This window comes from Natrix helvetica, assembly GCF_964273705.1.
Source record: "Natrix helvetica genome assembly, chromosome: 1".
NCBI lineage: Eukaryota > Metazoa > Chordata > Lepidosauria > Squamata > Natricidae > Natrix > Natrix helvetica.
The window spans coordinates 304,337,656-304,363,172 of NC_138548.1; the positions used below are offsets into that span (position 1 = coordinate 304,337,656).

General features: G+C 40.1%; 1 protein-coding gene across 1 annotated transcript in view; it reads left to right on the plus strand.

Moving 5' to 3' along the window:
• SYN2 (synapsin II) overlaps positions 1-25,517 on the plus strand; it is a 130,374-nt gene that overhangs the window by 36,763 nt on the left and 68,094 nt on the right. The window contains exon 2 of the mRNA XM_081939095.1: positions 21,931-21,988. Coding sequence (XP_081795221.1) covers positions 21,931-21,988 — 58 coding nt within the window. The remainder of the gene's footprint in view (positions 1-21,930; positions 21,989-25,517) is intronic.

Consider the following 25,517-nt stretch of genomic DNA (forward strand, 5'->3'; position numbering starts at 1 on the left):
CAGTAAAAGATAAGATTTTAAAAAAATAGAGAAATGCACATTTATTTTGATGGAAATAAAAATTGCTTTAGAAAATGGAAAGCCAAGTCAAGTGGAGAAAATGGGATTCAAAATGAAAATGATTTAGGACGAAACTGAAGTAAAGTGAGGAAAATTAACCAGTGGAACATCTTGCCTTTAGATGTGGGTGCTTCATTACTGGAGGTTTTAAAGAAGAGACTGGACCATCACTTGTCTGAAATGTTATAGGATGTTCACTTGTCTGAAATGGTATAGGATGTCCTGCTTGAGCATGGGGCTGGACTAGAAGACCTCTAAGGTCCCTCCCAGCTCTATTCTGATTCTAAAGCAATATTACTAAATAAATGTGCTGAGAAGAAAGTTATAAATGATAAAGATATAATTGGAGAAATATTAAAATATAAATGGTCTTTGCTTACTGGTGTGTGACCTGCTTTATTATTTGTGTGAAGATTGCATCTCTGCCTGCCTCTGGAAGAATGTTTTTATACTTCTACTTTATAATAGGAATGATAACAAGAGTGAATGGAAACTCTTGGAGGATTACTTTCTACAGTGGATTTTTGCATGTAGAAGAATTTTGATCGAAAAGATTCAAAAGGTGATATTTAGAAAAATGTGGGAAATGCAGTGCATTTGCAGTGCAAATGAGGTACAGTCCAATTTTTTGTATTTAGCAGATCCCTTGAAAATGAATGAATGTTTCCACCGTATAGGTAGTCCTCAACCAGTGACGTGCGGTGAGGGTTATGGCTGGGGAGGCTGGTGACGTCATCAGGAAGGCGGGGAATGGGACCACGTGTGCAGCACACGTGGTCTCATTCTCCGCCTTCCTGAGTGAACATTAAGGGGACCGCGGCATAGCATTGCTTCCTCCACCGGCACCAGTCCCTTCCGCCCCCCACTCCTTCAAGGTCTCCCACCAACCCAAAGCCCGATCCCCAGCTCCCTCGGGCAAGGTTTGAGCGGGGTGAATGGGAAAGCAACGAAAGGGGCTGCGCTTTCACCCGCTCAAGCCTTGCCGCCTGCAGCCACCGTCCGCCCTCGCTGCCCCTTTCGTTGCTTGCCCGCCCGCCTCTAAGGCACGCCAAAGCCTCCTTTGTCCCCCCCAGCGCACGCCCTTTTTATTTCCCGCGACACCCCCCCCATTTCGGGAAAGCTTTCCCCATTGCCTGGGGGGTGAGGGGGGCGGCTCCTCTCCCCCCACTCCCTCCGTCCCTGCCTCTCTCCTCAGCCCCAAAGCTCCGTCCGCGCGACTCACTTCCAAGGCGGTGGCTGCTCCATCCCGCTCCGGCTCTGAAAGCGACTGAAGATCAGGCTGCGTCGCTCGCTCGCCGGACTGCTTCGGCGCCATTCTGGCTACCTCCGTCCATCCGCGCCCGGGAGCTGCGGAGGCAGAAATGTTGTCGGCGCCTCCGGATGATGAACCAGTCGCTTGCTTTCGTCATCGGGAGGCCGATAACATTTCTGCCTCCGCAGCTCCCGGGCGCGGCCGGACGGAGGTAGCCAGAATGGCGCCGAGGCAGTCCGGTGGACGAGTGACCGAAGATCTCGCTGCCTCGCTCGCTCGCTCGCTCGTACGCCCGCCGGACTGCTTCGGCGCCATTCTGGCTACCTCCGTCCGGCCGCGCCCGGGAGCTGCGGAGGCAGAAATGTTATCGGCCTCCCGATGATGAAAGCAAGCGACTGGTTCGTCATCCGGAGGCGCCGACAACATTTCTGCCTCCACAGCTCCCGGGCGCGGATGGATGGAGGTAGCCAGAATGGCGCCGAAGCAGTCCGGCGGGCGAACGAGCGAGCGAGCGAGCGAGGCAGCGAGATCTTCGGTCACTCGTCCACCGGACTGTCTCGGCGCCATTCTGGCTACCTCCGTCCGGCCGCGCCCGGGAGCTGCGGAGGCAGAAATGTTGTCGGCCTCCCGATGATGAAAGCAAGCGACTGGGTTCGTCATCCGGAAGCGCCGACAACATTTCTGCCTCCGCAGCTCCCGGGCACGGCCGGACGGATGTATATAATATTATATATATATATAGTATATAATATTATATACTATTATTCCATGAAGAGAGGTGAGGCCCTGCCTCCCTTGCCTCCACTGACCGCACGTCACTGTCCTCAACGTATGACCAAAATTGAGACTGAACATTCTGTTACTAAGCGAACAGTTGTTAATGACCTTTGCCCCATTTTACAACCTTTCTTGCCACACATGTTAAGTGAATCATTGCAGTTGTTAACTTAATAACATGGTTGTTAAATGAATCTGACTTCCCAATTGGCTTTGCTTATCAGAAGTTCACAAAAGGGATCTTATGACCCTAGGATACTGCAACCATCATAAAAATGAATCCATTGTCAAGCATCTGAATTTTGATTACGGGGATACTGCAACAGTTGGAAGTGTGAAAAAAGTATCATATTACTTTTTTCAGTGCCATTTAACTTCAAACAGTCACTAAATAAATTCTTGTAAGCCAAGAACTTACTTACTGATGTAGAGAAAGTACATGATAAAATGAATAGATCCAAACTATGGAACTATGTGTGACTATGAAGTTGAAAGTGAACTGACAAATACATTAAGAGTGATATATGACACATGTAAAACATTCATATACTTTAATAGAATTAGTTGTGTAAGGTGTCCCTTGCTAAAGTTTCCCAGCATATCTATGAGTTCTGCAATAAGAGAATAATAACTTGACATCAGAAGATATAAGTATATTGGCAGTACTTACAATGAAATAATGTAACAGTGAAGATTTTATTATTTCTTAGGGGAACAATGATTTAGAGTCAAGTGAATAGTGGAAAAAATCTATGCAGCTGATAATAAATTACTTAAAATGGTGAGAGTTCAGAGCAGTCTATGAAGATTTCCAGACATATATCTTCAAACCACATGATTAATGGAAACAAGGTTATAATTTTTTTTCAATGTAGCAAGTATAAAATGAAACCAACTGAAACAAAAGAAATCCTAGCTGAAAATGTACATTGGTGATACATGAATTGGTTGTGATACATAAGGAAAAGGTTATGAGATTGTAGCCACTTGAAAATATTAATTATATGTTGATTGATCTGTTGGGGAGCCAATCCCATGTCAGTATGTGGTAGGAGGCAATTTTATACCAGGATATGTGAGAGAGGCAAACGTAGAAAGGAAAAATTCTAGAACATTAATATTCTGATAGCTTTTTGAAAGACTAAGTCTATATGTATACTTAGTCATGCTTTTTCAGTGGATATGGAAGCGACTCCAGAGGGGGGTGGAAATAACTTTAATGCCTGAGCATTTGCAGAAGGGAGTGATAAACAAATTTATGGAACTATGAATATTGCAGAAGAAGAATATTGAGAATTCTCCAGGCCGTTGGTCCTGTTAAAGCAAAATAGATAACAGAATGACAGAGTTGGAAGGGACCTTGGAGCTCTTCTAGGGCAACCCCCTGCTCAGGCAGGAAACTCTATACCATTTTCAGACAAATCATTGTCCAATTTCTTCCTAAAAAACTTCCAGTGTTGGAGAATTCACAACTTCTGGAGGCAAGTTGTTCCATTGGTTAATTGTTCTAACTGTCAGGAACTTGTGCCTTAGTTCTAGGTTGGTTCTCTCCTTGATTAGTTTCCATTCATTGCCTCTTGTCCTGCCTTCAGGTGCTTTGGAGAATAGTTTGACTTTGTGGCAACCCCTGAGATATCGGAACACTGCTATCATGTCTGCCCTAGTCTTTCTTTTCATTAAATTAGACACACCCAATTCCAAAGACTGTTCTTTATGTTTTAGCCTCAGTTCTCTAATCATCCTTGTTGTTCTTCTCTGCATTCTTTCTAGAGTCTTAACATCTTTTTTATATTGTGGTAACCAAAGCTGAATGTGGAATTCCAAATGTGGCCTTACCAAAGCACTATAAAGTGGTATTTATATACTGTATATAATCTTGATTCTATCCCTCTCTTAATGTACTGTAGCCTAGAACTGTGTTTTAGCAGCTGCAGAACACTGCTGGCTCATATTTAAGTGATTGTCCATTAGGAGTCCAAGATCTCTTTCAAAGTTACTACTATTGAATATACCACATATACTATATCTATGCATTTGGTTTTTCTTGCCTAAATGTAGAACCCAACTTTTCTCACCATTGAATTTCATTGTGTTAGATAGGAACCAATGTTCAAGTCTGCCAAGATCCTTCTGTATTTTAAAATAATGTAATAATAAAATAATGATATGCTCAAGATGCACCAGACTATGAACGTTCTTTTTGGCAGTCAGCAATTCTTCTTGGACGAAAGTTGTCAGGTTTACAGACAGTTGACTGTATTTTGAAGTCCTGAAATACAATGAAGCCCTAAAAACCAGACTTGGAATTAGTGCTAAAGTTACAAGGGCAGTTTGGCTTTTAGCAGTAGAAACTCAATGGGGAAATGGCTAGTAGATAATAGTTTAATTTCAGTACCCCTTTGAAGGGCCCCCCAAATTTATCATTTTCGAATGTTATTTTTATAGTTACTTTTTATTGCTGTTGAAAATAAAGGGACTGCAGGAAAACATTTCATTAAAACATGCAGCTTGGCCTTTAGCATTTCATGGAATATAAACAGCTATTTATTTATTTTTTGCTGTACTGCATAACTCACGCTTCAGTTGTTTTCTTTAATATTTTCAGTGGTTTGAAGGCGTGTTTATTCAGTTAATATACTCTTCTTTCTAGAGTTTTTTCCTGCAAGTGCAAGGACTGCTTTAAAAAAAAGAAAGAAAGAAAAAAACCCAAGTGTTGATTCATTGGTTGTGACAGGAACTGAACAACTGGTTATCCCCTAAGCCTGATGTTGAGGGACTTTCAAGAGAGAGTGATGTTACACATGCTCCCAGGTTTAGCTTATGATGACTCAAACTCACAGCCTGTTGAAACACATAAGCCACCCACTCCCCTTGATTTCTATCTAGGTTTTCTAGATAGGTGCGGCTACTGAAAACCAATCACACAGCTTCTGCCAACAACTCTCCCTAAATTGATTTGTTCAACTTGATTTGTTCAACTGAGAGCATTTGCACCAAAGACAAATTCCTTATGTGTCCAATCACACTTGGCCAATAAAGAATTCTGTTCTGTTCTGTTCTGTTCTATTCTATTCACCATACAAGTCCTAAAATGAAAGAGAATCCAGTTAAGCAAATGAATCAAAAGCATTATACTGGTGCATTGATTCATTAAGAAAAATGGTCCAAAACAACTTATTTGTGTGTGGCAAAAATAGGTGAACTTTTGTTTTCAATAACAGGATGGGGAGGGAGGATGATGTTCCACAGGGCAACTGCCATGACAGATAAGGCTTTCTTCCTAAGCCTTATCAGATGCCACTTGCTAACAGATTAGACCCAGATCAACCTCTTTTCTTTTATAGGCATTAAAGCAAGAAGTATCCAATTGTTTCACCTTTTCAGAATTACTGTTGTTCAATTTTTAAAAATGCTACCTTTGTTTTGTAAACTGTAAAACCTCCATTACTTGTTATTTCTGAAATTAATTTACCTATGATTTAGCAAGTTTTGCTCTGACAAGGTATTTGTGGAAATTGATCACTGTTTTAATGTTTTAATAGGAACTAATCTGAGCAAATTAATTTATAGCATATTCTATTCAGTGCTGGGATTCAAATAATTTAACAACCGGTTATCTGCCCTAATGACCAGATGGGTAGGCATGGTTCAGTGGTCATATGACCATGTGGGCGTGGCCAACTCAATGTCACTCAGATCAATGGACACTTCGCCTTAGCTGTTACAATGTAATAAGGAGAGGCAGTTTCTGTAAGCATGGCAATAAAGATTAGGCTAGAAACAACACCAGAATGTTTCCTTACAGAATTAGCCCTGTAAAGTGGAAAAATCTAAAATGAGATTTCTTCCAACAACCTGTTCTCCGAACTGCTTAGAAAGTTAACAACTGGTTCTCCCAAATAGGTGTGAACTGGCTGAATCCACCATTGATTCTATTCTAGTTCTAAGTAAATATTTGGTCGTCAGTCACTAGGATTGTGACATTTAACAAATTTCCAGTACAACTTTTTAAAAACTGCATACTGTGATATAACATACTGTGATATGGGATTGGGTCTAAATATAGTTTGTGAGTCAGCTAAATACATGTCTTTAGAAAGATGCTGCTAACAAAGATAAGCTATGCTAATAAGCATGCTATCCAGATGCTGTGAATGAATTTTAGCAAGCTATGGTATTAACACAAAATATATCAGGTGTATGGTTGTCTTATCACCAAAGAGATATTTTGGCAGCCATAGCGCTTTTTAATCTATGGAATGGCAGAACTGCAACATTTGCATTGGAATAGCATAGGATTGCAGAAATATTGTGTCTCAATAATTAGGTAATGTTGCCCCAAATAATTTATTATTATTTATTCTCTAAATGAATAATAATTCAAGTATGTCCAAGCAAATACTATTTTAGTTCAGCTGAAGCCGCTATTTGTTAGAATAGTGATAAAGGAGTGGGAAGGGTTGTCAAAGGATCAAATCATCTAATTACACGTCAATTTTGTATATAGGTAGTCCTTGAGCCTCAAATTTTTGTTTTAGCAAGATATGTTTTAAGTGAGCTTTGCCACATTTTACAACCTTTCTTGCCACAGTTGTTAAGTGAACCATTGCAGTTCTTAAATCAGTAACATGATTGTTAAGTGAATTTGGCTTCCACATTGACTTCGCTTGTCAGAAAATCACAAAATTCACGTGACTCCAGGACACTGCAGCTCTCATAAATATGAGTCAATAGCCGAGTGTCTGAATTTTGATCATGTGACCAAGGGGATTCTGCAATGGTCATAGGTGTTAAAGACGGTCATAAGTTACTTTTTTCAGTGCTGTTGCATCTTTGGTCACTAAATGAATTATTGTAAGTCAAGGACTTTCTCTATAGATAGTTCAAGGCATATATCCATCCATTCAGCAACTGTTTAAAGTTTGGAGAACACTGAAGAAATGAACTTACACGGGTCCTCAAAGTTCTGGCCCTTGCCGCGTCCTGTGCTGACATGATCAAAACTTTGGCACTTGGTGACTGACCCACATTTATGACTGCTGCAGCACCTTCCTATCCCACAGAAACTATCTCCTATCCTTCCACCCCAATGTCTCTGCCCTTTTTGGTTTCCCTGCACAGTATGGTCAAGTTGAAGAGGCTGGTGTATTCTGCCTGTTGTCTTTAGCTTGCCTCTCCTCCATTAGGGTTTGCCTCTGCTGCTGCCTCCCCATCCTTCTGGGCTCCCTTACTTCAAGTGGGTCTGCCTTACTTCAGTAGTCTCAACCTCACATCAACTAGGTAACATGTCCATCCCTCAAGGAGGACTTTGTGCCGACCCACGTGGATCCATTCAGTGTCTGTGTGCAAAGTTCTGATGTGACTTGCTGCCCACTGCAGCTTCTGCTTCTCCTGGTTTGGCTTCTCCCTGCAGATTCCTTCTTTTGGGACTGGCAGCTTCTTTTGGGGTGATGGGAACTTAAGAAACTTTCCCACTTTCTTGTTTGTCTGAGCTTCATTGGAAAATGAAGTCAGCATCCCCATAAAGCTCGTCTGCGGAAGGAAGCATGAAGTGCTCCAAAATCTCCTGGTAGACGGCTGCATTGATCCTGGACTTAATGAAGCACAGTGGTCCAAAGTCCTATTGCTCAGTGGTCCAAAGTCCTCTTTTCTGATGAGAGCAACTTTTGCATCTCATTTGAAAACCAAGGACCCAGAGTATGGAGGAAGAATGGAGAAGCACACACTGCAAGATGCTTGAAGTCCAGTGTGAAGTTTCCACAGTCTGTATTGATTTGGGGAGCCATGTCATCTGCTGGTGTTGGTTCACTGTGCCTCATTAAGTCCAGGTTCAATGCAGCCATCTACCAGGAGATTTTGGAGCACTTCATGCTTCCTTCCGCAGACGAGCTTTATGGGGATGCTGACTTCATTTTCCAGCAGGACTTGGCACCTGCCCACACTGCCAAAAGCACCAAAACCTGGTTTAATGACCGTGGGATTACTGTGCTTGATTGGCTAGCAAAGTCGCTTGACTTGAACCCCATAGAGAATTTATGGGGCATTGCCAAGAGAAAGATGAGAAAGAAAGAAAGATTCGGTCACATGAGACCGAATAATGCAGAAGAGCTGAAGGCCACTATTGAAGCATCCTGGTCTTCCATAACACCTCAGCAGTGCCACAGGCTGATAACTTCCATGCCTTGCCGCATTGAGGCAGTAATTGCTGCAAAAGGGCCCCAAACCAAGTACTGAGTACATATGCATGCTTATACTTTTCAGAGATCCGATATTGTTCTATGTACAGTCCTTGTTTTATTGATTGCATGTAATATTCTAATTTTCTGAGATGGTGGATTTGGGGTTTTCATGAGCTGTACGCCATAATCATCACAATTATGGCAAATCACGGCTTGAATTATCTTGCTTTGCATGTAATGAGTCTTATCTCATATATTAATTTCACCTTTTAAGTTGTATTACTGAAATAAATGAACTTTTGCACGATATTCTAATTTTTTGAGTTTCATCTGTATATTAGCATGGAACACCTTCAGTCAAAATCCCTAAAGAGATCAGGTTATAATAGCTACCTCAGACAGCCACTCTGACCTTAATGAGGAGTATTAACCAGATTAAAAGGCCCACTGATGAAGAACTACTGAAGAATCAGATCCAGATGTAGAATTCCACCACAGGGCCCAATTCACAGCTTGTTTTTCAAGAAAAGTTTATGTGTCTCTGAGGAGAAAAATTGAATAAGTGCCCACTGCTCCATCTAGGAGTAGAATCATTTGGGAACAGAATCACTTAGGAGTCTGATGCTCCGTCTTGCTGGGTTATTGTGCAGAGAATAATTGGATTCTTGGATTTTACTGTAAACCTCACTATCTCTGAGATCGTACAGTCTAGAAAAAGCCTTTTAAAAATTCCTAGAACATTTTTAAGGTCACTTTGTTATAAAAATAACATGAGTTAGGACACATTCCAGCATGACCTAGAAAGCTTTTTGATGAAATTCTATGGCACTTCATCAGTCTCATTTTAAGCAGTTGGAAAAAAAAAAAAATTCAACCTCACCATTTATATAACTCTTTTTAAATAATATATATTGCTAATTTTTCATACAAAAAATAATTTACTATCTGAAATTTCAGCAATGAAAATTTTACCAGAATTGTTTCATTTTTTATTAAATTATATTTAAAAATTGACTTGAAAATCCTACAACTGAATGTTAAATGCTGGTTAACTAGTCATGATTGTTTAAAAATGGAAGGTGTTGATCACCACCTAGAAGTCATACATGACATGGGGCTTTGTCAAATCATCTCATCTCATCTCACTGAATCTGGCAGAAAAGGTGTGTTGCAGACCATGTCAGTCAAAGAATTCCGACAGACAAAGAGACCCTTCTCTGCCATTGCCTCTGCATTATGAAATATCCTTCCTCCAGAGAATGAGATGTGACCCCATTCTCCTGGCCTTCCATAAGGGGATCAAAACCTGGCTCTGGAGAGGAGCGGCACGAATGACCATACAATTGTGGGACTGGTTTTTGCCATGAGAGGACCCTCTTTGCCTTTATTAACCTTGATTAACCAATTTTAATATGGTTAAATTGTCTTTTTAGATTTTTTGTCTCTTTGAAATTGTTACAATTTTATAATCTTAGAATTTTTAATGTTAAATCAACTTTAATATTTTAATTTTATATATTGATATATAATGTTATATATGCTGATATATAATGTTATATATGCTGATATAAAGTCCTTCTTCAAGTGAGATGGGCAGTCTATGAACACAAATTATAAATGTAAATAAATATATGTATAATGGAAATATTTTGCTCTATAAGAACTACAGATGCTTTTGATTGTTTTGCCCTTGAGTAAAAGACTAAAAACACTAATCAAGCTTCATTTGTAAAATGTCCATTAAGCCTAAGAATACCAGACAAGTATATTGCTAGCTCACAATTTTTCATCACTTTTCAGTCATAAAGATTTACAGAGAGAGCCTTTTCCCATTCTAAATGTAATTGGATTTAGAAGTCAATCACAAGTTATTCAGAACAACAATAAAGAAATCTGAGAAATCTAGAAATACTTGTCTTAAAACACCAGTCCCCTCAGACCCAAATGGTAACAATTTCTTTTTAATATTTTAATCATTGCTTTAATACAAGGAAATATTCATTATCCTTTTGTTTATCATTATCTCTATTCTTTTTGTTATTGTTGCTGTTCTATTGCACTTTTCTTTTTCAGTTATATTATACCTTTTCACCCAGTGTTGAAATACTTAGGTTCAGAATGTAGAAAAAGATTGAAAACACACATTTTTTTAAATGAAAGGATTTAAATGTTAACACAAACCAACTTGTATGTTATAATTATAACCCATTATTTGCATTTTAATTGCTAGCATGTTATTGAAGACTGGAAACAACCAGGCTATGTTTTGCTTATACGTAATGATTATTGTGGGAAACGGATATGCCATATAGTAGAGATAGATCCACCCACATGCTTTTACAGGCAACCATGGATAAAATTCTACCCCCAGGATGTGTAATTTATTCCAAATATTTCCTTTTCTTGACAAGTTCAGCCTAACCTGAAGTAGCTTGAGTCTTCTAGTTCTCTGAAACTTACAGTAATTACATAGAGAAAGCCTTAGTAAACGTGTGATTCAGAAAAGGGCTTTACAACAGGAATAAATACTGAAGACTTAAGAATAATTTTTAATAGGCAACTATTTGAGGATCAGCTCATTTGGTCTGATATTTGATGAAAAAGACATTTTCAGAGTGTTGTACAACAAAACTGAGGCACTATGCAGATTAAAAAGAAATGCTAGGGATTCAAATTGAGACTTTTTAATATTCAGATCTGCAAATTACAGGGCATGTATTCCTGTCAAGACTAGGTGGGTAAATTACATAAGGCCTGTATGTTTCATTAGTTCATAATTATTCCTTAGCTTGGCTTCAACTCTAAACAATATTATACACGCAGAAGCACTGTTTGATATATGTTTCTATGCAGTTTTATATATTATTTAACCTATATATAGAATCATTTAGCTGAAAACAGCAAAAACACCAAATCTGTAGCACTATACATGTCACTTATCTAAATACAACCAGAACAAAACTATGTTTTGAAACCAGTGTGGGCATATTAGTCTCCTATTCATAATTATAGCGATAGATGCAAAAGACAGAAATATCTTCTTCATCCCAGACATGATAATTCTTAATTTTGTGGGTGAGGTGGATATTGTTTCCATCAAGAGGATAGGAATGTAATCTTAACCCACCACTGTTCTGAGCCTGAGTAACCTACGGTACATGTGATGAGGTACCTGGAATCTTGATTAAGACCACCCTGTTATATAAGAACTTATATAAATTCTGTGTACCGCAGAATTGTTGCCCCTGAGGTATTCTACTCAAGAAGCACAACCAGGAGTACTAGCACTATATTTGTTGTAACGCCATATTAACCAAATCATGCAAGACTGAAATTATTTCTCCATTTCTTTCCTTTTACTCTCTAGAAAGCTAGTGACGGTCTCTTCTAAAACATTTTCTATGCCACCTCTTCCTGACATATTTTACATGCCGGTTGTCCCATCTTCAGTCCTTGCTTCATTCTCCTAAGGTCATTACACCTTAAGTATTGAGCCGCAGAATGTTCAGCTATCCTCTGAATTGGATACATTTTCATAAATACATTTTATGCTGATATATTTCTATTAAGCGTGCAGCTAAATAATCTGCTATTCTTTTAAATCAATGACTAATGTTTTAGAAAGAAAAGAAGTTCACAATAGCTAAATAGAAGGATTTGGATTAGAATTGGGTATTTTAAGACCTTAGTTTGAATGTCAATAATTCTGAATATTATTTCTCCCTATCTGATTTTACACAGTATTATTCATATATATATCTATTTGCAGCTAGCGCATTTTCAAAGATGTAACTGAGTCATTTGATTTTCTAAATCTTTCTTCCTACAATAGAATCAGTCAGTTATTTTACAGAGTGCATCTGTGTCACTTTGTAAATATCTAGAGCCATTTCAAAGTGAATTTGTTTCATAAGTATTTGTTTACATAGTCTATATCTCACTGGCCTTGATTGGGCTCACGCATTTTATTCTGAAGTTCAGCCATAATTACATGTGTTTGCAAGATAGGCTAAACTCAGTCAGAGAGTTCATTTTCTGAATATCTTTCCTGCCCTCTAGCTGTTGGCTTGGTTTTTACATCCCAGGTCAGGGAAAACAAAGAAGAGAAATTCTAACAGAAAAAGTGTAATACGATAATAAGAAATAATTCAAAAGGGAACTCAACTAAGTGCATAGCAACTATGAAAAAGGTGAATTCCATGACTGGGGTCACCGGGAAGAAAAGTGAAAATTAAACTGCCCACACCGTAACACTGTTGTACACATTTTTGATATAGTTATGATGGGATGCCTCGAATAATCAGTCATTGGAGCTCTTCACAGTGACACAGGCCCTGAACTTCAATAGAAGTTCAGAAGATGAAGAAGATGAGAAGTGAGTCAAATCACTTAAAGGGAGATATGGTGTTAGGAGTAGCTGTAAATGTGGAATATAGAGGAGCGTGGTGGAATGGGCTACATACAGATTTTAGTTAAGCCATATGACCTCCACAGGCTGGAGATAGATATTATAGATATTAATGCAAAATACTTATAGACTCTGATCTTAAGAAAAGAAATAATAAATACAGATAGTAACTTGAGGGAGCTGCCTTCCTTTTCGCCCCTGGAGTATATTTACCTGGTAGTTAAATAAAATCCCACAATAGCTATTCTTAAAACATTCTTGCAGTTTGGTCTGGGTGTTGGAAAAAATGCATTGGTGGGATACAGGTAGTCCTCTTCAAAGTTACAATGGCATTGGAAAAAAATTACTTATGACCAGTTCTCACACTTAAGACTGTGACAACATCCCTATAGTCACATGGTCAGAGGCTTGTATGTATTTACAATGGTTACAGCTTTCCAGGGTCATGGGTTATTTGCAATCTTCCTAGGGAGCTTCTGACAAGCAAAGTCGATAATCTGGGGAAGCCAGATTTCTTAACAATCAGATGATTCACTTAACATCTATAGTGATTGGCTTAAGAACAATAAAATGTCATAAAATGGGGCATGACTCACTGCCTTGCTCATCAGTGAAAATAGTGGGCTCAGTTGTGGTCGCAAATCAAAGGCTACCTGTACAAAATCCAAAAGACTTATTTTGAATACAGGTATTGAACGTATGCATGCATTTGCTTACTTTACTGGGCTTATTTTGGTTCTTAGAAGACGATGGTGGAGGCTGCTATTTGCTCTTAGATCTTTCGGCTCAGTAGAGATGGATGGAAATGGCTCTGATTTAGAGAAGTTTGCCAACAGATGCTTCTGGGCATTCAAGCTCTTATTCTCTCTCCATGTCTAAATCTTGTACTGTGTATTATAGCATTTGTCTGCACACTGATGTCCTTTTTTTAATTTACAAAGAGGAAAGCAAAATCAACAGACCTTAGTGAACCATAAATATTTATTATGGCATAAGCTTTCATGAACTCAACCCCAAAACATTTCATTTTCTAATTTTTTTAAAAAAAATTATATATAAATTTTGCTTCAAAACTAAAACTATTGCTGCCTGCCATTTTAAACATTTTATTCCAGCCAAGGATGTCAAAAGCTTTTAAAATTACTATTAGATATATGTGACTTTCCCCAATTTTTAATCTTATTCTTAATATTCTTATAAGGATTGCCTGTTCCTCTTGCATTCCCAAAATGAGCAGTTCTCAATTTATTATTCATTTTAACTTTCATTCCAATCCTGCTGTAATTATCAGTTATTTTGAAGCAGGAGTTTATACACTGTACTCTTTCAAATGTTGTTTGGAGAATAGGTGTTACAAAGTTAATGTTGCAATGTTCAGAATTCAAGAATTGAACCTGAACTCCTAAATACTAGGGTAGAAGATTAAATCTAAATTTCCATTCCTGCCTTCCAAATCTACTTCAGAAAAATAATTATTGTATTCTCTAGGAAGTTACTTCTGGGAATTTTCTGAGTCAAAATGTAACACATTTATAGTAGTAATTAGCATAACTAGCCATTTGATTTCTTTATATTGCTTTTCATTCTCTAATTGATTTTCAGCTTACAAAATACAATTCTAAACATTTATGTTTAGAACAGCAGGACGGAATATTTAAAATAAATGAGCAAATTACTTTTAAAAAAATAAAATATACTAATCTAATTTGGTTCCTGTAAGGCAGGCACATAGCTACAGAGCCAGGGCCTGAGGCTAATGCTCTGCAATGCAAGGTCCGTGACCAACAAGGCCCCCCTCATTAACGAGTTGATCTCGGAGGGGGAGCTGGACCTTGCAGGGATAACGGAGACCTGGTTGGGTCACGAGGGTGGTTTACCCCTCGTGGAAATGTGCCCACCGGGTTTCCGTGCATTCCATCAGCCTCGGGCCCTGGGTAAGGGTGGTGGGGTGGCGGTAGTTATACGGGATTATCTAGAGCCGAGGGAGTTCACTGTTCCTCAGATACCCGGGTGTGAGTCGCTGGGTATGAAATGGGGCCCAGGGAGGCAGTGGGGTCTGCTGATTGTATACTTGGCTCCTCGCTATACGTCAGCGGCCCTGCCCGAGCTCCTCGAGCTGGTCTCGGAGACGGCGGTTGAGATACCCAAACTTCTGGTTATGGGGGATTTCAACCTGCCGTCGACGGGAGCAGCTTCCGAGGTGACTCAGGAGTTCATGGCTTCCATGACAGCCATGGGCCTGACCCAACTAATTCAGGGCCCCACACATGAAGGCGGCCACACACTGGACCTTGTCTTTGTATCTGAGCAGTGGACGAGTGATCTGGGAATAGGGGATTTAGAGACTACGCCCCTGTCATGGTCAGATCACTCATGTCTCCGGCTGGACTTCCCTGGCGCTACCCTCCACTGCGAGGAGGCAGAGCCAGTTTGTTCAAGCTGGTACCGCCCCAAGCACTTGATGGAACCGGATAGGTTCCAGACGGAGCTTGGGCCTTTACCTGTAGCCCTGACCCGCGCTCGGTCGGAGGACCTAGTCGACGCCTGGAATAGGGCGACGGCGGGGGCCTTGGACCGGGTTGCGCCTCTGCGACCTCTCCTACGGCAGCGACCCACCCGGGCTCCCTGGTACACCGAGGAGCTAAGGGTGATGAAGCGCCATAGGAGACGTCTAGAGAGCAGGTGGAGGTCCTCACGCTCCGAGTCTGACCGAACACAGGTAAGAGCCTATTTACGGACCTACCTTGTGGCATTGAGAGCGGCCAAACGTAGACATTGTGCCACTCTCATTGCGTCTGCGGATAACCACCCTGCCGCCCTGTTTAGGGTGACCCGCTCTCTCCTGTCGCAGGAAACGCGGGGGGCACCCTTACAGGGAAGAGCAGAGGAGTTTGGGGAATATCTGCAGGACAAAGTCGCTCAGATCCGGAGCGGATGCCCCCCCCAGTGGACCGGACGAGCCGTCATCAGTGAGTCTTGTGAGCCCACTCTGGGAGGAGTTTGACTCTGTTGCCCCCGAGGATTTAGACAGGTTGCGTGGACGGCTGCGACCCACCACATGTTCAATGGACCCGTGCCCCTCCTGGTTGGTACTGGCATCCTGGGAGGTGACGCGAGGCTGGCTTCTGGGCCTGGTGAACGCCTCGTTGAGTGAGGGTTCCTTACCGACTGCCTTGAAAGAGGCGGTGGTGAGGCCCCTGCTCAAGAGGCCTTCACTTGACCCAACGGAGCTAGCTAATTACTGTCCAGTCTCCAACCTCCCCTTTTTAGCGAAGGTTGTTGAGAATGTGGTGGCGCAGCAATTTCCACGTCGCCTCGACGAATCCGTATATCTAGACCCACGCCAGGCCGGCTTCCGACCCGGGCACAGCACCGAGACAGCCTTGGTCGCGTTGGTTGATGATCTCTGGAGGGCCAGAGATAGAGGTTGCTCCTCTATCCTGGTCCTATTAGACCTCTCGGCGGCTTTTGATACCATCGACCATGGTATCCTATTGCGCCGGCTGGAGGGGATGGGAGTCGGAGACACCGTTTTACAGTGGTTCGGGTCCTACCTCTCCGGCCGGATGCAATGTGTGTTGACTGGGGGGCAGAGGTCGACCCTGAGGCCACTCTCTTGTGGGGTGCCGCAGGGGTCGGTCCTCTCGCCCCTTTTGTTCAACGCATATGTGAAGCCGCTGGGTGAGATCATCCGTGGTTTTGGGGTTGAGTACCATCTGTACGCTGATGATACTCAGTTGTACATCTCAACCCCAAGCCACCCCAACGAGGCTGTCAAAGTGATGTCCCGATGTTTAGAAGCCGTCGGGGTCTGGATGGGGGACAACAGACTCAAACTCAACCCCTCCAAGACCGAGTGGCTGTGGCTACCGGCACCTCGGTTCAGCCAGCTGATTCCATCACTGGCCATAGGGGGCAAACAATTGCCCCCTGTGGAACGGGCGCGCAATTTGGGCGTCCTCCTAGATGCCCGGCTGTCAATGGATGATCATGTGGCAGCCGTGGCAAGGGGGGCGTTCCACCAGATTCGCCTGGTGCGCCAATTGCGCCCCCTTCTGGACCGTGATGCCCTACGCACAGTCACTCATGCACTGGTGACGTCTCGCCTGGACTACTGTAACGCTCTCTACATGGGGCTTCCCTTGGGACGCGCCCGAAGACTGCAGCTAGTCCAGAACGCAGCCACGCGGGTAGTCATGGGGAGTACTAGGTACTCCCACGTAACACCTCTCCTGCGCAAGCTGCACTGGCTGCCTGTAGTCTTTCGGGTGCGTTTCAAGGTTCTGATTACCATCTTTAAAGCGCTCCATGGCATAGGGCCTAGTTACCTGCGGGATCGCATCCTCCCACATACATCCCTGCGGCCAATTCGCTCTCACGGGGAGGGCCTTCTCCTGGTGCCGTCCACGAGGCAATGCCAACGGGCGACACCGAGGAGTAGGGCCTTCTCTGTGATGGGCCCAACCCTCTGGAATGACCTCCCCCCCGACATTAGAACCACTACTGACCTCCGCTCCTTCCGACAGAAATTGAAGACACACCTGTTCCGACTGGCTGGTCTGGCATAATTTATAACGTCTACCTCCTGGCATACACATTTTTACTGGTTTTTAGAGGGATAGTTTTTTAAATTTAATCTTATATGACATTGGGATTTTAAATTTTATACATTTCGATTTATTTATTTAGCTGTACAGTTTGGCATATTTTATCCTCCTCTCATATACGTATTTATGTAGTTATTACTATGTTTTATTTGTTGTATTTTGATACGGACTGTACACCGCCCCGAGTCCCTTTCGGGAGAGGGGGCGGTATATAAACGCTAATAAATAATAATAATAATAATAATAATAATAATAATAATAATAATAATAATAATAATAATAATAGCTACCCTTTCCAGTTATTGTCATTATTATATTTATAAACATACTTATCATTCAGGTTTTCTCAACTCCAGTGTTCTGGAAAAACTCAAGGAATGCAATACTGAACAGCAGTGTCTATTCTTGTTCTTTCCCAGAGTGGATGAATACTAATTGATGTGAATTTACTCTCTGCAAGTTATGCATTAATTTTATGTTTTAATAATACGACCATGGAAATTTATTTTATTTTTGGTACATAGGAAAAAAAGAGAACAAGGATGGATGTCTCAATAATAAAGCACAGATTTTGAATGTAAAAAAAATCAGTGTCTAGTGTATCCAGAAACAGATAAAATATCGCGTCCGAATTCTCAGAGCACAACAACTAGTCATTTATTATATGTAATAGCAAAAATGGCTTGGTGTCCATTTCTTTTTACACAAGAGGGCAGCAGAAACCATCTCAGAACTTCAGGTTGTGCTCTACAAATACCATAAGAACAACTCTAACAAAATGAATAGTTTTCTTCTGAATTTTCATTAGGAAATGGAATATCCCAAGCAAGAAGCAAAGCTTTATAATATTTACTAATCAGTACACTACAGAAACATATATCTTAATTCGTAACAAAGTATGAATTCTATTTTTATGAAATTCTAATAGAGTAGGCATAATGTTTCTATTTTATTTAAACCATCATGACTTTTATATATTATTTTCAATTCAATTCAATTCAATAGTAGAGTTGGAAGGGACCTTGGAGATCTTCTAGTCCAACCCCCTGCCTAGGCAGGAAACCCTATACCGTTTCAGACAGATGGCTATCCAAATTCTTCTTAAAGACTTCCAGTGTTGGGGCATTCACAACTTCTGGAGGCAAGCTGTTCCACTGATTAATTGTTCTAACTGTCAGGAAGTTTCTCCTCAGTTCTAAGTTGCTTCTCTCCTTGATTAGTTTCCACCCATTGCTTCTTGTTCTACCCTCAGGTGCCTTGGAGAATAGTTTGATTCCCTCTTCTTTGTGGCAACCCCTGAGATATCTTTGTGGCAAACCCTCAGATGTCTCCCTAGGGGAGACATGATAGCATTGTTCCAATATCTCAGGGGTTGCCACAAAGAAGAGGGAATCAAACTATTCTCCAAGGCACCTGAGGATAGAAGAAGAAGCAATGGGTGGAAACTAATCAAGGAGAGAAGCTTTTCTTTTAGAACCTTTCACCATTCATTGAAAAGATACAATAACAACAAATTCAACTTTGAATGTTTGAGAAAATAACAGAAAGGAACAAGAAATTGTGGTATCTAGGATACTTGGAACCTATATAATAGGTACAGAAGAATAGTGTGATATTCTAAGAAAAGAAGAATTGTCACTAAAAGTATTTTGGAAAGTTGAATACATCTGGCAAGGGAAGAAACCAAGTATTAAATTTATACTTTTGCAAGATGTAAAAGAAAGAGGAGGATTTTGTGTGCCAGAGTGGGAGTTATATCACCCAGCAACAACACTCACCTGGGTAAAAGAATGGTTAGAGTTAAAAAATAAAAGATTGTTAACATTAGAAGGCCATGATTTACATCTAGGGTGGCACGTATTTCTGTGGTACGGGAAACAAGTAGCACATTAATACTTTCGAAGACATTTTATAAGATAGGCGTTATTGGAGATCTGGAATAAATTTAAGCAGCAAAATTATAGCAAGGTTCCAATTTGGTTATCCACAATAGAAGCGTTAGTGCATCCAAATTTTATCAATCAGGGAAAAGATATTAGTTATAAGAATATAATGAATAAAGAAGGGGGATTGAAATCGAGGCAAGAACTAAAAGAAAAAGGGGTAGAATTGGAATGGTGGTCCTATTTACAAATCCAATCACACTACTTGAAAGACATGAAAGAGTGGGGCATCAATAGGGAGCTAATGACAATAGATAACATCTTTTTGGGGACAAATGATAAATCGGTAAAGAAGATTTATAAATTTTTATTGGATTATAAAATGGAAGAAGATCAGGTTAAGGAAACAATATAATATTGGATATAATATGCCGATAATATAGCAGGAAAAATGGCAAGAATTATGGGAAAGAAATTGAAAAATAATATTGGCAATACTGTATAAAGAAAATTTATATAAAATGTTTTATAGGTGGTACCTTCCATCAATGAGATTTATCACCAAAATTTATCACCAAATTGTTGGAAATGTGATAATGAGTCAGGCACGTACTACCATATGTGGTGGTTGTGTAAAAAAAGCAAAAGAGTGTTAGCGGAAAATTCAAATGTGGTTGACAGAGTTAACCAAAGAAGAAATAGAATTTAAATCAGAACTCCATTAGTGCCCAATGTTCAAGTTTGTCAAGATCCTTCTGTATCTTAAGCCTATCTTCTGGAGTGTTAATTCTAAAGGATGAAAATATATATTTTTCCATTTGAGCATTTAATTAATCTGGGTATAATTAGCAGTTGGGATTCCATTTTGTTAGTTAAAACCCAGATGAAATAATTTGATTTCCTGTGTTAATGTTTAATTTAAAAATGAAATCACGTGAAACAAGATGCCAGAGATCAGTTGTTTAATTCAATCAATCAGAAATAATATTACTCTAATAATATTATTTAATCCCAATTGAATATAGTCTTTGTAACTATCATATTGCTCAGATTTTTAGAATGCTGCACGCTGCTGGCCAAAAATGGAATTCATATCCCTATGAGGGAAATATGCTTTTTGTCATGTAGCCAGAAACTCTGATACTTAAATCTGCCATACAACTGATTTTTTTTAAAATACTAGAACAGAACAATGGATGATGTCTATAAAATGAGACAAAGTAAAAATGCATTCGTTTGTTTTTTCTTTCTTTCCCAATGTGATAGTAACTATATGTATCTTTCTTTTTAAAGTAAAGTTAAATAGTGTGCTTACATTGGTCCTCTTTTTTAAAATAAAGCTTGGTTTTGTTATCTCTGATGGGATTGGTCTGTTTTGCAATGAAAGAGGGAAAGCATGAATCCTTAATCATATGTATGCCAGTTACAGGCAGTTTGGCAGTTTGAATCTCACTGGGTCAAGGTTGACTCAGCCTTCCGTCCTTCCGAGGTTGGTAAAATGAGGACCCAGATTGTTGGGGGCAATAGACTGACTCTGTAAACCGCTTAGAGAGGGCTGTAAAGCACTGTTAAGTGGTGTATAAGTCTAAGCATTATTGCTACATAGATGTAAGATTTCACTTTTGAAATTATGTCACTTTTTTGCATTTAAATTTTCAATCGTCAATCATAAAATTAGATTTCCTTTAAAAGATAGTGTCAGCCCTTTGAGGTAGGCTGGGCCAGGAAGCAGTAGAACATCTACTTTATTAATTTAGCCTATATGAATAGAGTTTCTCCTTCCACTCCTCTTAAACACAGGAAAGTCAAGTCAGGGCAGTGTGGACTTTCTCCATTTCTTTCTGTCTCTCCAAGCGAAATAATGTTTCTGTAAGGGCTGCCTCATATTTATATCATGGATAATACAATACAATACAATACAATACAATACAATACAATACAATACAATACAATACAATAGTAGAGTTGGAAGGGACCTTGGAGGTCTTCTAGTCCAACCCCCCTGCCTAGGCAGGAAACCCTATACCGATATTCCTGTACAGATACGAGTAGGAAACAATATGTATGCCAAGGCAGCAGACAGAACCATGGTACAAAGGGCGTCTGGAAAAGGAAATTTCAGAACTCAAATATACTAGCCTCCATTGACAATGGGCTCCATTGACTATAAGTCCATAATCCAAACTATAATAGATTCTTAGTAATACTAACTAATACTTAGTAATACTAACAGTCAAATTTTCCCCATAGACAGATGGATAGAAATAGGTTAACCTCATTCAATAAATTCAGTGATTCAATTAAATATGTAAAGAAAGTCATCACTTAACAGTTGGTTGCTTAGTGACTATTCAAAGTTACAACAGACCCTTCCAAAAGCTAATCACAACTTGATTCCGCAGTTCCAATAGTATTTTCAATGCTTGGCAACTGGTTCATTTTTATGGTTGGTTGCAGCATTCTACAGTCACGTAGCAATGTTTTTTGCTGGCCTTTTTTGGCCTATTTGTGGCAAAAAGTGCTGATAAGAATGAATGAGTCACTTAATGACTGCCACAAAAAATATATATAAAATCAAGGCAGTCCCATGGGTGCTTTGATTTATGACCATCATGACTTAAGGATGCAAATTCTGGCCCGCAACATGGTAGTAAGTCAGGAACGATGCGTATTAAATAAATTGCTAAAAGTCAGCTTTTAAAATACCAATGTGATTTTACTCATTTACTTACAACTTATTTTAATGAGAATTCTTCTATTTCAGGACCAAATGTTTTCGTGGGAAAAAAGTCCATGGAGAATATGACATCAAAGTCAAGCAGGTATTAAAAAAAGATTGCCGTCTTATTACTCATACAATTTTTCTTAGCATTAAGTATTATTTCAGAGTATTAAGAATGGAATAAGTTGGCACCTTATAAAACTATTTTTGACCCAGTGTAAATAATAAAATTATATAATACAGTGAATAAAATAAGAAACTTTTTGAGGTTATCGAGGCAGTAATAAAATGTTTTTAAGAACGCTTGACAAGGACTTTCTTTAATATAATTGTTTTAAACAATAGCTTTAAGTCTGCTTACTGGTCATTTCTAAATGCAATGTTACATTCTTCTGTTAAAGATATTGGTGTTTATTGGAGATCACTTCCAGTCCCTGCAGGCGACGGATGTTTCGTCTGCCGCTTGTCTTCTCGGTGGACTCCTTTTGGAGCACAGGAGACCTTGGAGGGGACTCCTGCCGTAGGGGTGGCTTGCTGGAGCCCCCCAGACTCAGTGGCAGCCAGAGGGGGGGGGGTTTCCAGCTTTGCCCCAGGAGCCAGGGAGCAGAAGGGGGGGGGCTTGCTTGCCTCTTCGCCTAATGGATTCCAGAGGAAACAAGTTACTCAAAGGAAACGTGGCTGAAATGTTGGCTGTGGAGGATCCTTCCTAATCTCTTCAATTATTGGTAACGGATAAGCAGCAGGCTATCGTAAGTTTTTGTTCAATCTATATTAAGCCGAAGATTGGAGGGGGGAGTTTTTCTTTTCTAACCCCCCCCCTCGGACAAAGCGGCACTCAAACTTTCTCTCTCCACTCCGGAATGGAGAGAGAACAAAGGCTGACTTGCCACTCGAATTAACTTTGTGAGAAAGACTAAAATCACAGTTGCAAGAGTGTTGGCTGAGCTGTTTTTAAAAGACTAAAACTTTTGGTCTTCTCCCTGCGGAAAGGAAGAGTCGAAATGGCTCCCCTCCGCTCTCGTTTTTGTACTTACAAATGAAGTCTGCTTTTTGAAACCACCCTGGGGAAAAAGAAATGATTTCTGGCATCTTTTAATACCTCCCCCGAAGGTGCTCCGGACCTCTTCTGCTTCGTGGACCTTCTGGATTTGATTATTTGGTTTTTCCCTTCTTGTTGTACCTCTGTGTCTTGGAACAGTGAAGGAGAACTGACTCTTTACTTTCAGATTTGCCTGTTGTCCTGGGCCAGCCCAGCTGCGCACCCTGGCGACGCCATTTTCTTTGCATAAGATTTACCATTTCTGAACTTAGACAATGGGACCTAAGAAACTCCCAATGGGCAAGTCACTTTCGGCCCTGGCTTCAGCGGCTTCCAGTCCAAGTACCCATCAGCCAAAGATTACTTCATTGCTTCAAACAGAAGCTGCTGGAGAGAGTTCAAAAGAACTATCTGTCAACCAAATGTTCCAGGAAATTATGAGAGATCAAAACGAACTGAGGAAGGAAGTGACAGACCTCAAAAATGAACTCAGAAGGGTACAACATAACACAGCAGAGAATAAACAGAGAATTGTAGTACTTGAGGAAAGCGCAGCTGGGATGAAAGAAAGGGTTAAGGAGGTCCGAAAGGGAAATTTAGAACTGGAAAATTTTATGTCCAAAATAGAATTGGAAAGAATGTCTTTTTTTCTCAGGCTCCAGAACCTACCAGAGACAGAAAATGAAGACCTTAAAGATATTATGAGCACAATCTTAGCAGAATACCTTAAGAGAAACAAAGAGCAGATGTGGGGGGATATGGACTGGTCTATAGAATCAATTCAGCATATTCCAGAATTCATAATGTTCCAAGAGAGGTACACGTTAAATTTCTCAGAAGGGCCACGAGAGATGAGGTACTAGGGGCCCAAAGGGAGGGATCTTTAAAATACCAAGACAAAGAAATTACCATTCTAAAGCAAATTCCAAAAAAGATCAGAGAAAAAAGGAGGAAGTATGCTTCCTTATCAAAGAAACTATATAATAGAGGAATTTGGTTCAGATGGTTTTTGCCAGAAGGAATGTTTTTAAAACCAATAAAACTTTTTACAAAAAAAAGATATTGGTGTTTATTAATGCAGTGAAACTTTTAATAAATTCATATGCCTTACTGTCACTTCTAATATAGATGATTCAGAAAATATTCATAAACTTGATGGGATATTTTTTTTTTTTGCAAGAAAATGGTTATTCTCAAACATGATTGCATTATAGCTCACATATGGACAAAACTGATAGGGAGTAAGTGATGGAATTGATCTTAGAAATGAAAATGATTAGTTGGCCAGTGACTTTTTATCACTTCTGCTCACTCTTCCTATGAGATCAAATGCAAGTGTGCTCCTTCCTTGCTTTTATATAATTTGTTCAGGTAGATTTACTTGTAGGAGAAGAAAAAGAAAGATACATGTTTTAATTCTTTTTTAAACCTTGCTCTTTCTTTACTTCCACAATTTGCTTTTCATGTAAATAGGATCAAAACCATATTTCTGTTCCAACATCTTACAGCTTTTAATGCAGCAGATAAAATTGTAGCCAACCCCTCCCAAATATTAGAAGAGCAACATAATATATTTTTATTGTGCCTATAATTACCTTTTTCATTTGATTATTTGTTGCACAAATACATTTTAATTAAAAGAATATGCCTACTTATGCCTATTTACTTAGGGGTGTAATATAATCATCATATTTGCTTGGGGTGTGTGAAGATAATTGTAATGACATGGTATATTGCTTTCAGTTTTTGCTGATTTAATTAATGTTGGATTTGCAAGAGAAAGTGAATGGAAAAGATGGTTTAAGAGGTGTAAAAAAAGAAATATAAGATAGGAAGAATAGAAGATTCATGGAGAGAAGAGCGGAAGCTGAAGATCAGGGACTATCATGCTGGCTGAATGCTCACAAAACTATCAGATTGCTGGGGAAACAGTGAATGTGGAAACCCCCAAATGTAGGATCAACAAAAGGAATAACTGGAATCTAACAGTGAACAGAGCCAGGCCTCTTAGGAAAAAAACTTGGCGTTCAGAGGTGGGTTGCTCCCAGTTCGGCTCAGTTCGGCCAAACCAATAGTGGAATTCAGGCCTGGGTCACAGAACTGGCAGCGACCCAGGTCTGCCATGTCCCCGAACCAGTTCCCTCGCCACCGCTGGGCTGCCGCCATTTTGGTTTTTAGTCACTGTAAATTGTTCTTTGCATATGCAAAGAACAATTTACATTGACCAATGCACACACACGCAACATGCATCTGGCATGCATGCAGGGGTTGCAAACCAATAGTAAAACTGGCAGCAATCCACCCTTGTTGGAATTCCTGACATGTGTAACTTCTGTGGCCAGGCATGTTTATGGAAGCTGTTGCTAGGCTGGTAGCTACAGAGAGAGGCAGAAAGAAGGTAGTTTCCATTATTGGCACTCCCTCTATGTAAACAAACACAAACACAAGCCTTAGAATTAGCTGTTGTGGAGTGAGTCAAATCATGCATGGAATAGGTGGAAATGTTCTACTGAAGGTAGATGAATGTAAAAATATTTCTTTAAGAGTTACTCTTTTAAAAGGGACATAAATTATGAGGAGTGTGAATGAA